The sequence below is a fragment of the Electrona antarctica genome, assembly GCF_951216825.1.
Source record: "Electrona antarctica genome assembly, contig: scaffold_1587, whole genome shotgun sequence".
Classification (NCBI taxonomy): domain Eukaryota; kingdom Metazoa; phylum Chordata; class Actinopteri; order Myctophiformes; family Myctophidae; genus Electrona; species Electrona antarctica.
The window spans coordinates 1-13,000 of NW_027637131.1; the positions used below are offsets into that span (position 1 = coordinate 1).

Below are 13,000 nucleotides of genomic sequence, written 5' to 3' on the forward strand. Positions count from 1 at the left end.
CCTAAATATGCAATCATTATAAAATATGTAATCATAAAAAATGTGTATATTTTGTTATCATTTTGCTAGCTGCAATTAATTTCTACAACATTGTATGTGTTTAACATCAGTATCTGTTTTATTAATTCGCTTTGATAGCTTGGGTTGGCTTAGGGGTAAGTCTCTTTTGAGGGTTTAGCCTCTCACTTCATACTTTATGTATAGAGTATAGACAAAAAATAGGTGAATTTTGTGATAAAAATAATGAGTGGGTCTAGTCAGAAGGTGGGTTATATGATGTCATATTAATGACTCAATGTATAATATTTGTATTTACACCGTGAACAACATAGTTTATGACAACTGAGGGGGTAGCTATAGTATAGTGACTGTGTCCACATGACATACCCCCGTGATGGGGAGTAATTTTGTTTTGAAATTGTGACCCCTACCCAAACATAAACAACTTGAAGGTAGAAAATTTTTTTTGAGTTTAATGTGCCAATTTGTTGACTCTTTTGAGAACTTCCCCAGAAAACCCTGATAGAATTCATACAATGATCGTATTCATCACCCCTAACGCTAAAAAGTTTTGTGTAAAGATACGGAGACAAACAGATTCTGTACATATTTGGTATATCTTTATTGACCCAGTTGTGGACAGAGAGTTCCCAAGTCAGATATCAGGCTGTCAATAGTCACAAATATGGTGTCTATCATTAAAACAACCAGCCCTTAGTGTGCAATAAGTGGTATCTGGGTATATATTATGGGTGGCTTTAACAGTTAATACAATATCTTCAGGTCTCTTTAGGTCTTTATAAACCGAAAATGCTATATATTTACCACCCCAATGTATCCCTTACACTGTATTTTACTAGGCCCCTGACATAAATAATAGCTCTGTCAGATGTCACAGCATTTGTTGTGAAGTTTCACAGCTACTCTGGGTGAGCAAATGATCTAGTGACCCATTGGCCTACTACCCTCAGCCATGATTGAGAACTATTATGATGATTTAGCCTAAGATGTTAAGATACGATGTTCACATTAGCCTATTATTTTGGCTAAGATGTTAAGATACGATGTTCCACATCAGATTTCATTCCCTAGGTGTGTGTTTTTTTCCCGTACAATACCCCCTAGGGATCAATTTAGTGAGATAATAGGGGGAAAACCATGTTTTAACCAGAATGTAATGGTAAATGAGTGTTGGATATGTCACTGAGGTTGATTTGTGTATGTACTCAGAATACCCCAATACTCAAAAATGTTGCTGTCCTGTATCTCTGATAGACCATATGGACCAATGACTGGTGAAATCAGATGGAGGATGCTGTTAGGATGCTGTTAGGGCGCTGTTGGCTCTGTAATTATCTACCCACCAGGGGGGGGGGGAATGGTGAAGTATGGGGGTCTTTTACCACTACAGAGGTTTGCATAGTTACAAAATGGATAGAGAACATGACTTCTACATAGTGGGCCGTGACCCGGCGGGTATGCCTCACCCCGAGACCAAACAGGACATCTATGAGGCCACCCACGGGAGTAAGGTCCTCACCATGGCTCCTGGCCTCACGTCCGTGGAGATCATCCCCTTCAGGGTAGCTGCCTACAACAAGGCTAAGAAGGCCATGGACTTTTATGACAAGGAGCGGTGAGTACCATGAGATTGTTCATTGTTAATACTAGTCTGTCACCATTAGGGCTGGGTCTACATCGTGACATTTTACCTGATGACTAATTGTCTCTACTCAAACCATATTTTATTTATAAAGCACACTTAAAGAAAAGAGCATGCACGCAACTATTTAACACGGGGCCGCGCTGGCTTGCGTCAACGTTTCTCAACTTAGTTGCCCCTCAAATAATTGCCTCTCATTGTATAATAATTACCAAGGTGCGTCAGTGTGAAAAGGCCTTAAGGCTGGAGGTTCAACTACGTTTAGCTCCTGTGATTAGGGCAACATACATATCCGGTTTCGGCGGTTTGTAATTGCAAATATGTTGATGGGCAGAAAGCCACCACTGCCAGTGAGGTAGAGTAAGGTCATTCTGGCCCCAGGCTTGAACAAAACAAGATAAGGTGTAACAATGGTGTGGCTTCCATGTGGATCCGTCATTTATTACATCAGCAACTGATGTATGACATCTCCATATTTGGGCAATCATCTAGTGTGCTGCGCCCCGGGTGTGCTGAGTGCTTGCACTGAAAGACTCTACTCAGAAGTTGGGGTTGTTCAGTGTGGGTGCGTCTCGAACGCTCCCCAGGGCGAAAGCTAAGCTAACTAATTAAAGGCAAGCATTGTACTGTACATCACCATACAAGTGTTCACCATTTACCTTGGCCCATGTTTAAACTGGTTGGTAAATATATTACATACTAGTCCCATCTCTACTAGTCCCTCCCTAACATTTTTGTCTAGTTTTTATTTATTGTCAATATATTAATTAGTCATATAGTTTTAGTCATCATAGCTTACAAGGTACACTGTATTCCCCAACACAAACTATTAAACAAAAAATAAAGTACTGAATACTTGAAACATGAGAAAGGGTTGTTTTAACTCACACGTATGAAGTAAATTGAGCAGGTTTTTCCCTTTGAGTAATATGAAGTGCTAATTTTCTAGTAATCTGAACTGGTTTAGTGCATTTAATTAATCGGAGCTCTATGGCTTTTATTCCCATTTACTCAAACACCCTTGCCTTGAACGTGACTGCATCTGACGTCATAAGTAGGCGGGCATTGAAGTTCTCTCTCAACTTTCTTTAATGGCTGCCGGTTGCTCGCAGTGCGGTCGGAGCGTTCAGTTGGACTAAAACGAATTTATTTTCTTCAATTGATCAAGAAATGTCTCACCACATCAACTGTAAGTATATTATACATGAAATCAATATATTGTTTTGATAATTTGTTCATATTAACATGTAGTTTTCCGTGTCGACTGGCGAGGTGGTTTGCCCGCCTAAACTTGTGTTTGTTTGTGTGCGCGGCTTGAGTATTAAATCGGCAGTAGTTTGAATAACTTTTTCATATTTGGAATTTGTTCGTATGTGTCGACATTTAAGAGCGTGCTAAAATGCATGTGAGTTTAAAATAATATAATATATGCTCACACCGGCCCGGTGTGTGTGTGTACTGTGTGTGTGTGTGTGTGTGTGTGTGTGTGTGTGTGTGGAGGGGTGCGCGTGCGTTTGAGTATTACTGTAATAAACGTGAATTCGGCAGTAGTTTTAATTACTTTTTGGTCATATTTGGGAGTTGTTCGTGTGTGTCGACATTTAAGAGCGTGCTTATGCATTTGAGCCTAAAATGTGCTAGGCGCCGCTGTGTGTGTGTGTGTGTGGAGGGAGGGGGTGGGTGTGTGGAGGCGGGTTGGTGTGTGCGAGGAGCGCGCGCCTGAGTATTGCTTTATTAAACATTCGGCAGTAGTTTAAATTACTTTTTTTAGCCCATATGCACCCGCTTTGCGGTACAGTGGAACTATCCCATTGAGATAGAATGAACACTTCCCCATTCCATTGTTACAATGGGAGTTAGCCCTGAAACATGACTGCCATGATAATCATCATGACAGTCATGACGCAACTGCAGCCTGTTTTACGCGATCGCTACATTTACAATCCAAACGTGTATATAAACATTCCGTTTTCAAATATAAAGTACTCACAATTTGTCCCACGGGTGTTAGAGATTTGCTGGTACAGCGATTAGCATTGCTGCATCCCGCGTTGTTTAATAAAAAGCATGTTTATCCGAGCTGTTCATCCAAATTAACTCACAACGCATCTTTGCAGCGTTTCATCTACCCGTGTTAAGCATGCCGACAAGAACGGATTCAATCAATCGATAACAAGCCGACATCATGTCACATGTTTGCTTGTATCTGTTATTTTCGGCAAATGGAAATTAACCATTATTTACCCTTAACATCTAATTCATAGTCTCTAAGGTCTGGTTATAGTTCCAGACCGACATACATAAAATAACGTGTTGGGATGAGAAGAGATGCTCTTTGCTCTTAGAGTTTGCTCTTCTTAGATCTGTTTTTGGTGAACTATTATGAATGTATTGACCTTTAAGCTTTCTCCTTTGGTTTTAAAGGTCCCTCAGTTGTGCCTCAGAATACTTTGTTGTTTTATCAAGTATAGAGAGATTAGTCTGGACAAACTCACAGCATGGAGTCGTTTTAATATGATATTGAATAAAATAAACGTCTACAGTATGTTTGGCACAACATATGTGAGCAGGCTTTCTCTGTAATGAATATGAATAAATTCAAACTGCTTTTTATTGGGGCTCCTTATTGCATTGTTAGTTAATAATTAAAGTAGCTATATATATATATATATATATATATATATATATATATATATATATATATCACACACACCAAAATGAGTTTGACACCACTGGACTAGAGGGTCTAAGTTGCACTGTACTTGGTGCGTTCTTTAAAACAAATCTATATCAAAGTCTCTTCACCAAAATAGCAGATCTACAAGCTTGTGACATGTGAGCTGTTGTATGCCATTTGTGGTGACGGTCCCCCCCCCCCCCCCCCCCCCAGAATGGGGATGCTGGGGTTCAAGTGGTTGAATGTCAACTATGATGTTTATTTTCAATCTGTCCTATCATGGAAACTACTATTCTCTAGTTTTCCTTGTGACATACACTGAATCTCTGCTATAGTTGTATTTTGCAACCATTTCAATTATTGTCTTTGCAGTGGTTGGTTCGTGTACGAGGCTAAGATGTCCGTGACCCAGGGGTAGTGAGTGACATCAGGACTTTGGTTTGGTACAATATATCTGGACATTCTACAAATAATTACCGTGGGGTTATACAAAAGGTAATGATGAATAAATAAATGTCAATGTAATCCACATGCCAAAAACCTACACTGTCAATGTGTGTGTGTGTTTTAATCTATTCTAGTGCCAGTGTCTGCTCCAATCGCTGCACCCCAGGCAACAACCTTTTTCATCCCAGGCAGAGGAACTTTTCAAGCTTCAGGACTGCAACCCATCTCTATCAGACCCCCCCACCGACAGCCACAACCACCACCTCCACCACAGCCCGGAACTCCAAGCAGCGTCAGTTGCAGTGGCTGTTCAAAGGTAATGTCGTGTTCATGGGTTAAAGTTCTTGGTAGAGGAAAAAATAGTCTGCAACACTGGTATGAAAACTCAGCTCCACTGGTTTATTTGATTCAACGTTTCGATCACTAGGATCTTCTTCAGGAAGAAGCACTGAAGAAGATCCTAGTGATCGAAACGTTGAATCAAATAAACCAGTGGAGCTGAGTTTTCATATCAGTGTTGCAGACTCTATTTTTTTCCTCTTGTACTGCCTTTTGTCCAGCACCTGGGCTAGAGTGGAGGTGCATGCTCTATTACCTTTGTTAAAGTTCTTGGTAACCTACACTGATTTCAGTCATTTGAATTCTATAGAAGAGGGGCAGGTCTGCTATGAAAGCATGTCATGCGCTGAAACCATTTGACATCATGGATGAGTTTGGAAACACATTGGAAAGAACTAACGGCACAAATCTTCTCTTATGGGTGTCGCTGGGACAGTCTTTTTCAGAGGAGCATCACTTAAATACATCTTTTTTGAGAGCTGCTGTTCTGCAAATCACTATGACTAATGATATATTGCATGTATTGTGTACGTGCTGATATCTTGTATGTTGGGACATTTGAATGTGTAGGTGCTGCGCAAGGGCCAGACGGCATTCCAGAGAAAAGGCTCCACGCAGCTCTTCTGTTCCACCGTCTGTCTGACTGGCCACCTACCGACGACAAGCAAAGCCTGCTCCTTTCACCAGTGCCTCAAGTATGTCTGTCTCTGGCTGCATGAAATTATTTCTTTCCCCAAGTTTTCAATTTCATTTCGACTGCTATTCTCAGGGCTTAAAGTTCTCTGTCCTGGGGCCGGATTTCCGGATTTATGGGCCATTTATGAGATCAGTGCAGATCTGCAAAAAAAATGAATAAGGGGGTGGGGGGTGTATGTAGCCATGGTCAAGGTGTGAATGACAATAAGTGATCAAAACGAGATCTCTCCAAAGTCCAAACTACCAAGCATCCATTCGCACTCAAATAATATTTACATCAGCTGCCCAGAATGGACCACGCGCTGCTGAATGTAACCTGAATGTAATGTTGTCGTGCACACTGCTGCGCAGACAGTAAATAGCAGATCTGCAAGCTCACAGCGTGTCACGAATGCTACGCGCTGTGAGCGTGTATATCTGCTATTTGCTGCACGCAACACCAGTGCGCAACTAAGTGTTGTGCTTGATTGTCTGAAAATCATTTTCCATCTTGGCTTTTTTTTTGCTTTAACACCTGAACTCATTAGACCTATTATTTTGTGTGTGGATTTGCATCATGCGCAACCATTTTCAATTATTGTCTTTGCAGTGGTTGGTTCGTGTTCGTAGTACCCTATCTCCCCCGGTTACACTGAAGGCCCTGCTCAATCACCACATCGAACTAAATGTAAGTATCTCCACTCTTAACACTGTTCTAGTTTTAGACCTATTATTTTGTGTATGCTATAGTAGCAGCTATATATTCCAAGGTTAAGCCATATATTTTGTGTAAAGTTTCTTTATGTTGGCTATGTGGAGGATGTAGTCTATCCTCATTGCTAAGTGCCAAAACGTGTCTTCTGTTTCCAGGTCACTGACGGTGCCCATATGACTTGGCCGTGTAAATTGTGTTCAGTGTCCTTCACTGGCCGAACACAGTTATTTACACATTATAGGCTACAGCACAGTCAATGTTCAGGAGTCAGTCCACTGCCATGCCTGTATGGCCATTGCATGTGCACATTTAAGACACTTAGTGCACTGGGGTCACATTTATCTAGGAACCACACTGCTGAAATTAGCAGTAGTACAAGTCAGAGTCAGGAGCATGTGTCATTCAAGTGTCCTCTGTGCACATTTGAGCAGCCCTTTTCCGGATCTGAGGTTCTCTATCATTTGAGAAGGCATTTAAAGTGACATTATGAGCAGCCAGTTTGGTGTTAAAGGTGACTGTGCCTTGCACAAATCATTGCAGTACTTTCACCCTGTAACAGGTTTTCCTCCAGATATTCTCCATGATCTTTTGGAAGGTGCTGTCCCTGTTGAGCTTGCTCTTTGCATTAAAGAGATGATCCGGCTGAAGTACTTTACGTTAGAGTATTTAAATCAAAAGATCAAATCGTTCCCCTATCAGCACACTGATAAAGTAGACAGACCTCAGCCAATTCCCAAAACATTCATGACTCGAGGCACAATAGGAGGCAATGGGCATGAAAATGCCACCATGCTCAGACTACTTCCATTGTTTGTAGGCAATACAATACCAGAAGGTGATGGTGCCTGGTCAGTTTTGATGGAGTTAAAAGAGGTGGTCGAATTGGCATTGTGCCAATCATTTACCAAAGACTCCTTAGACTATTTTCAGGGCAAAATTAGTGATCACAGACAGTCACTGCAAGAGGTCTTCCCAGAGTATAAGCTTCGTCCTAAACATAACTATCCCGCCCTAGTTAGGTGCTTTGGTCCCCTAGTGCACGTTTGGACTATGAGGTTCGAAGGGAAACACAGTTTTTTTTTAAGAAGGTAGTTCATGACTCTATGAACTTTAAAAATGTTTTGAAGACGTTGGCAAACAGACACCAAAACATGATGGCATATCACCTTAGTTCACCATCCTTTTTCAGACCTGAAGTCCAAACATCCAGAGTTGACTCTGTATTGGTTTCAACTCTTCCAGAGGTAGCCCAGGCACATATTAGACACAGAGAGTGTCAGTCTACAGCACACCCAAGGTGACCATTGTCTGTTGGACATAGTGGGGGACTGTCCTAATTCAGCAAAATTGCACAGATCTACCTTGTAAATCAAAAGGTAAACTTTTTCTGTTATGATTTTGAGACCTGGTATTTAGAGCATCTCCGTTCATATGAGCTGTCAGCCACATGGTCAAGCCAATCCGTCTATGTGCTGTCAGATCTCAACGACACTGTCACATTCTCAGCATACAATATTGATGGCTTGGTGCTGTTAACTCCAAAGAGGTTCATTCATGTTAAAGAGAATTAGTGCACTCGTCTCTGGACAGGCACATGCTCCTTGTGAAACGCTTGTCTGATCAACTTTACACATGGTTGTATTAGAAGCCAAGGAAGTGCATTGTTGACTGTAAAGTCGATCAGAAAAGTGGTTCTCAAGAACTGATCACTCTAAATTGGTACACACACACTGTAAATGTGGATACACTTGTAAATAGCAAAGTATTCTTTTAACCTCTCAAATTTCTTGTTATTCATTAGTGCAATGGCTGCCACAGACCCTCAACCTATGATTCTACGCGTCGTTGAGCCAAACCGTGTACGGAAAGTAAAGCTCAGCACACGGCCAGACTCAGTAGATGCACTGATTCGGATCATAAAAGAACAACTGGAATTAGACTTTGACTTCAGATTGGAATATGAAGACCCAGACTTTGATGGAAAAATAACTGAACTAAGTCAAATAGAGGAGTTGCCACAAAAGTCTGTAGTACACATCTTACTGGAAAAAGATTCCACTTCTACTGAAACACTGTCAGATGTCTCGACCACAGAACGTCTAGAGGGCTGGCCAACAGGTCCATTTCCTATTCCCAAATTTGCGTTTGATGTTGAACTGGTACTTCAAGAAGGAAATGCCGAATATGAAAAAAGTGGAAAACTGCTGAAGTTGAAAATGCACCAAAAGCATGACATCATGGAAACGCTTGGAAAAACCATATATAGATACAAGGCTTATGACGAAGACTGTGACAGACAACAGGTAGCAGAGGCACTCGTGACCAAACATCCATGTTTGAAAGAAGCAGGAAATCACAGTTTTGAAGAATGGGCAGGCAGACTCAAATTTAAGATGGGCAATTTCAGGGGGAAGCTGAGGAAGGCAGGATGTCAGGAGCTCCTTGTAAATGCTGGAAGAAGAAGTCTAAAGCAGCCTGGAAATGCACCTCCGCACAAAGCCATTCAAAAAGCCAGACGTGCAGAATCCAACTATCTACCCAACTTTCCCCAAGGACATGATCCGGCAAGTCTTGAGGGTTTGAGGTTGAACATTGTTCAAGAAGTTCAGAAGACTGATAGAAACCTACCCCTCATTAGTAAGATGACGCAGGATGATCCAACGGTGAGGGAGATCATGGACCAGTGGCCTGCACTCCGAATGGAGTCTGAGGTAGGTTCAGTAAGCACAAGTGCCTTTAAATGACTGTCTATGACTGTATATACGAGTATGACCCATTGACTCCAATGACCAACTTTGTGTGTGTATGTCTGTATGCATGTATGAGTATGTACTATGTATGAGTAACCACCCATTGACCCCTGTAACTAATTGGGGACGCATTCGGGACACACACACACACAGCCTGCACCGCTCGTTCACATGGGTGTGATTTAACAATGCCCTGCTTCACACCCATACAGTTAACACACACATTCACACATGAGAGCTAACCAGTACAACCACAATCCTACACCATTGAGCAGTTGGAAGTTAAGTTGTCCCCATTTGTTTTTCCCATCCAGGGGATGTAAAAGGCAACATTGCATTCTCATCTAAACTCATAGGGCCCACACAATAATCTACCAAACATCTGAACTTTGTTCTTTGTTTGCTTGTTTTTTGTTTAATGTAGGTGTATGCCGAATTCCAGCGCCTTACGAACCAGAACCTGCCAAATAGATTCTATGCCGAGCTGGATCGTCACACTCCACGGTTGATGGCCATGTTTCGTCAGAAAGCATTCCAAAGTCGAAAAATTGCAGAGGCTTTGGCTGAAATCTTAAAAGTCCACGATGAACAGGTAAAAATGATTTAGCATAGAAACGGGTATTGTCCCTAAGACTCTTCAGGCTAATCGTGTTTCATTTGTAAATTATGTCTAAAAATGTACACTTCTATTTTAATCTTCATAGGAATTGTCCGATGTCCACACAAGGCGTACCACTGTGCTCCATGCTCTTCCTGTATTTCTGCGAGAGGATGCCTCTGCAGTCTTCAAGACATGCACGGTGAGTCCTCACAGACCTAAATTATTGGTGGTATTTCATTGTTTCAGCGATGAACTCTAAACACTTGCTGCCTAACACGTTGGATGCTAGAGATGTCCACAGACCTAATCAAAAAAAGCTGTGAGGTGCCTAGGACGTCTATTGCCAATCTAACCATCTCTGTGAAGGTCTCTGGTGCTGGGTGAACCTCTTTGCTTACAGGACTGACATTGCCTTTATAGAAGTCCAGGGATTGTTCTGTTATGTTGAGCTGTTACACACACACACTCTAGATACCATCTTTAAACATGTACAATGTATTTGCAGAACAGATGCGACTAATTCAGTGAAGCTCTTAATTTGGGTGCCATTTGGCAATCTGGCCATCTCTCCAGCTCTTTTGGTAACAGACAATTTATATCAGGATACAAATTCTATATAGAACAAAGATAATGTATTCGCTTCAATTCTCTAGTATAACAGTTCAAAATTGGCTGCTTTTTGAAAATCAGCTCTTGTTTATCCTGTGAGTTCTTTCTCTGATCAAACATATAATATCCTATAAAACGGTATTTCTAAAGAGCTAAACATTTACTGAACACTCCATAGCAATGATGGTTATTGAACTCTACAGTGATGTGATTAGTATGTGATGTGCATTTTTGTCATTCCTTCAGGAAGATGATGATCCAGGGCCTTTTGGTGCGGTGTGCCTCCTGACGGCTGCAGCAGTCGGTGAAAATGTCAAGCAGCCAATCCACTACAACCCAAAGAAAGTAACCATCATCATTGAAGGTGATGCGGTGATCAGTCTCCCCCAATTTCCAGATGCTGCCGTTGTTCTGTTTGGTCTGATGTACGCACTGCATCTTAATTATCCCAAAGGACTGACCAACACGTTTGATTTTTTCCAGAAGATTTTGATGGGTTTGGACAGTGCTAAACTGTCACTCAGACTGCAGAGCCTTAAGAACGAGTTGCTTAAAAATATATAGATTGTGGATGGCAGAAATGGCCACTCTACAAACTACGAGCATCTGCTTTTTCTGATTAAGAGATTATGTGTAGAAGGAAACAACCAAATGCAACACCTGCAGGTGCAGACTTGTCTTCTTTCAAGGGAAAACAACTTTCATTAACTAGTAACTATCCATTGGTCACATGAGTTACACTCAACAGAAGATCTAACCTTGTCACTTCAGCTTTATATAGTCTGCACACCCGTCAAATTCAATCTACTGGGTCCTTGCCTATGTGAATTTGGTTGTTAACTTGTTTCCTATACTAGTCCAGTTTTTCCAACTGTGACCAGTGTAGCTGCGCACCATCGCAGAGTCTGGGGGATAGAATCAACCGCGGTGCATCTGCCTTTTCGAGCATCCTTGCGAACACAATTGGCCCGTGTTCGGGGGGGGAAGCTATAATTGTCACTGCAATTACTCCTACGGGCTGGGGTGGCACCTGTCAGAGAAGAGTATGACGTAGGCTCTAGGTTCCCCTGGTGGGGTGAGCCCATAGGATACAACAGCAGTGACATCATGTGGTTGGGGAGGAAGAAATTGGCATAATGACTAAATTTGGGGGGGATGATAAAATGGCAATTTTACATTTTTATAGCTTTTATCGCTTTTACATGTGTGAAGATGTGTATGGTCAAAACTCTTAATTGTTTGCACTTTCAATTGTTCCACTATATGCCTCAGGTTTAAAACTATAGGAACACTATAGTGCCACGCACTTGAAATGTGTATATTTGATAGAATTTGCATTACTGTATTGTTTGATTTGTTTTGTCAGTCTATTTATTTAATTTGTTATTATTTATTGCTTTTTTATTTAAAGGAGAAATCCACGCAAACATGTACCCTGAATCAGCTTATAATCCTGTCCCAACATGCATGTTGCCTTGAAATGTTTCATACATGTCCCTTTTCCACCACCCTGGCACTAGTCCTGGCACTCTCAGATGCACCATTTGTCACCCTTGAGCTGCCGTTCATACAGAACCTAGCATTGTAGTTCTTGAAATTGCAAACCCTCTCGGCACATTCACAATCATTCACAAACCATACCGATCAATGTTGCACAATATACAACCAAACTAGGCATGCTAGTTAAAGACGTCCAAGAGTATCTTTATGAAGCTGTACTTGCTCCATTGTTTCATGATATTCGTATTCTAGAGCAGGATGGTGTCTTCATTGAATCACTTGGTCAGAATATCAAAGGCACCATCTTTTGTGTTTCTTCTGACAATTTGGCAGCCCGTGGATTTGTGGAGTCATTCAGGGCTGAGTATGTTTGCATATTATGTTAGGCCACAAATGAGTTTCAGAAATTTGTTAAAGGACACTTCATTGAGAGAACAGCTTCATAACAATACTCCTGGACATCTTTTCCCCCAGCGATGAAGTTCAACCGGCCTGACAATTTAGGCCCCTGGGTTCTGTATAAACGGCAGCTCGAGGGTGACAAACATTTGGAGCTAGCCTACTAAAATACCCGCATTAGAATGAAGACTAGCTTATTACCATTCTCGCTGCAAGGTCAACATATGTTGGGACAGGATTATAGGACCGATTCATGTGTTTTGGTGTGGATTTCTCCTCAAACATTTGTGCCACATTGTCATGATTTTTCAAAAATAGTAGATCTACAAGCTTGTAGCTCTGCACTCTGTGCCCGCTATGAGCTTTTAGATCTGCTATTTTTGAGAAATCGCTGCTGCAGATCTACAAGCTTGTAGCGATGCACTCTGTGCCCGCTATGAGCTTTTAGATCTGCTATTTTTGAGAAATCGCTGCTGCAGATCTACAAGCTTGTAGCGATGCACTCTGTGCCCGCTATGAGCTTTTAGATCTGCTATTTTTGAAAAATCGCTGCTGCAGATCTACAAGCTTGTAGCGTGCACTCTGTGCCCGCTATGAGCTTTTAGATCTGCTATTTTTGAAAAAT

General features: G+C 41.5%; 1 protein-coding gene across 1 annotated transcript; it reads left to right on the forward strand.

Moving 5' to 3' along the window:
- Positions 1 to 9,158: 9,158 nt before the first annotated feature.
- On the forward strand, positions 9,159 to 10,901 carry LOC306919136 (uncharacterized protein; the record flags this gene model as incomplete). Its single annotated transcript, XM_079531971.1, has 4 exons — positions 9,159 to 9,227; positions 9,691 to 9,858; positions 9,971 to 10,066; positions 10,723 to 10,901. Coding segments are annotated over 4 exons (512 nt in total), but the record flags the coding sequence as incomplete, so codon positions are not given.
- Positions 10,902 to 13,000: the final 2,099 nt, after the last annotated feature.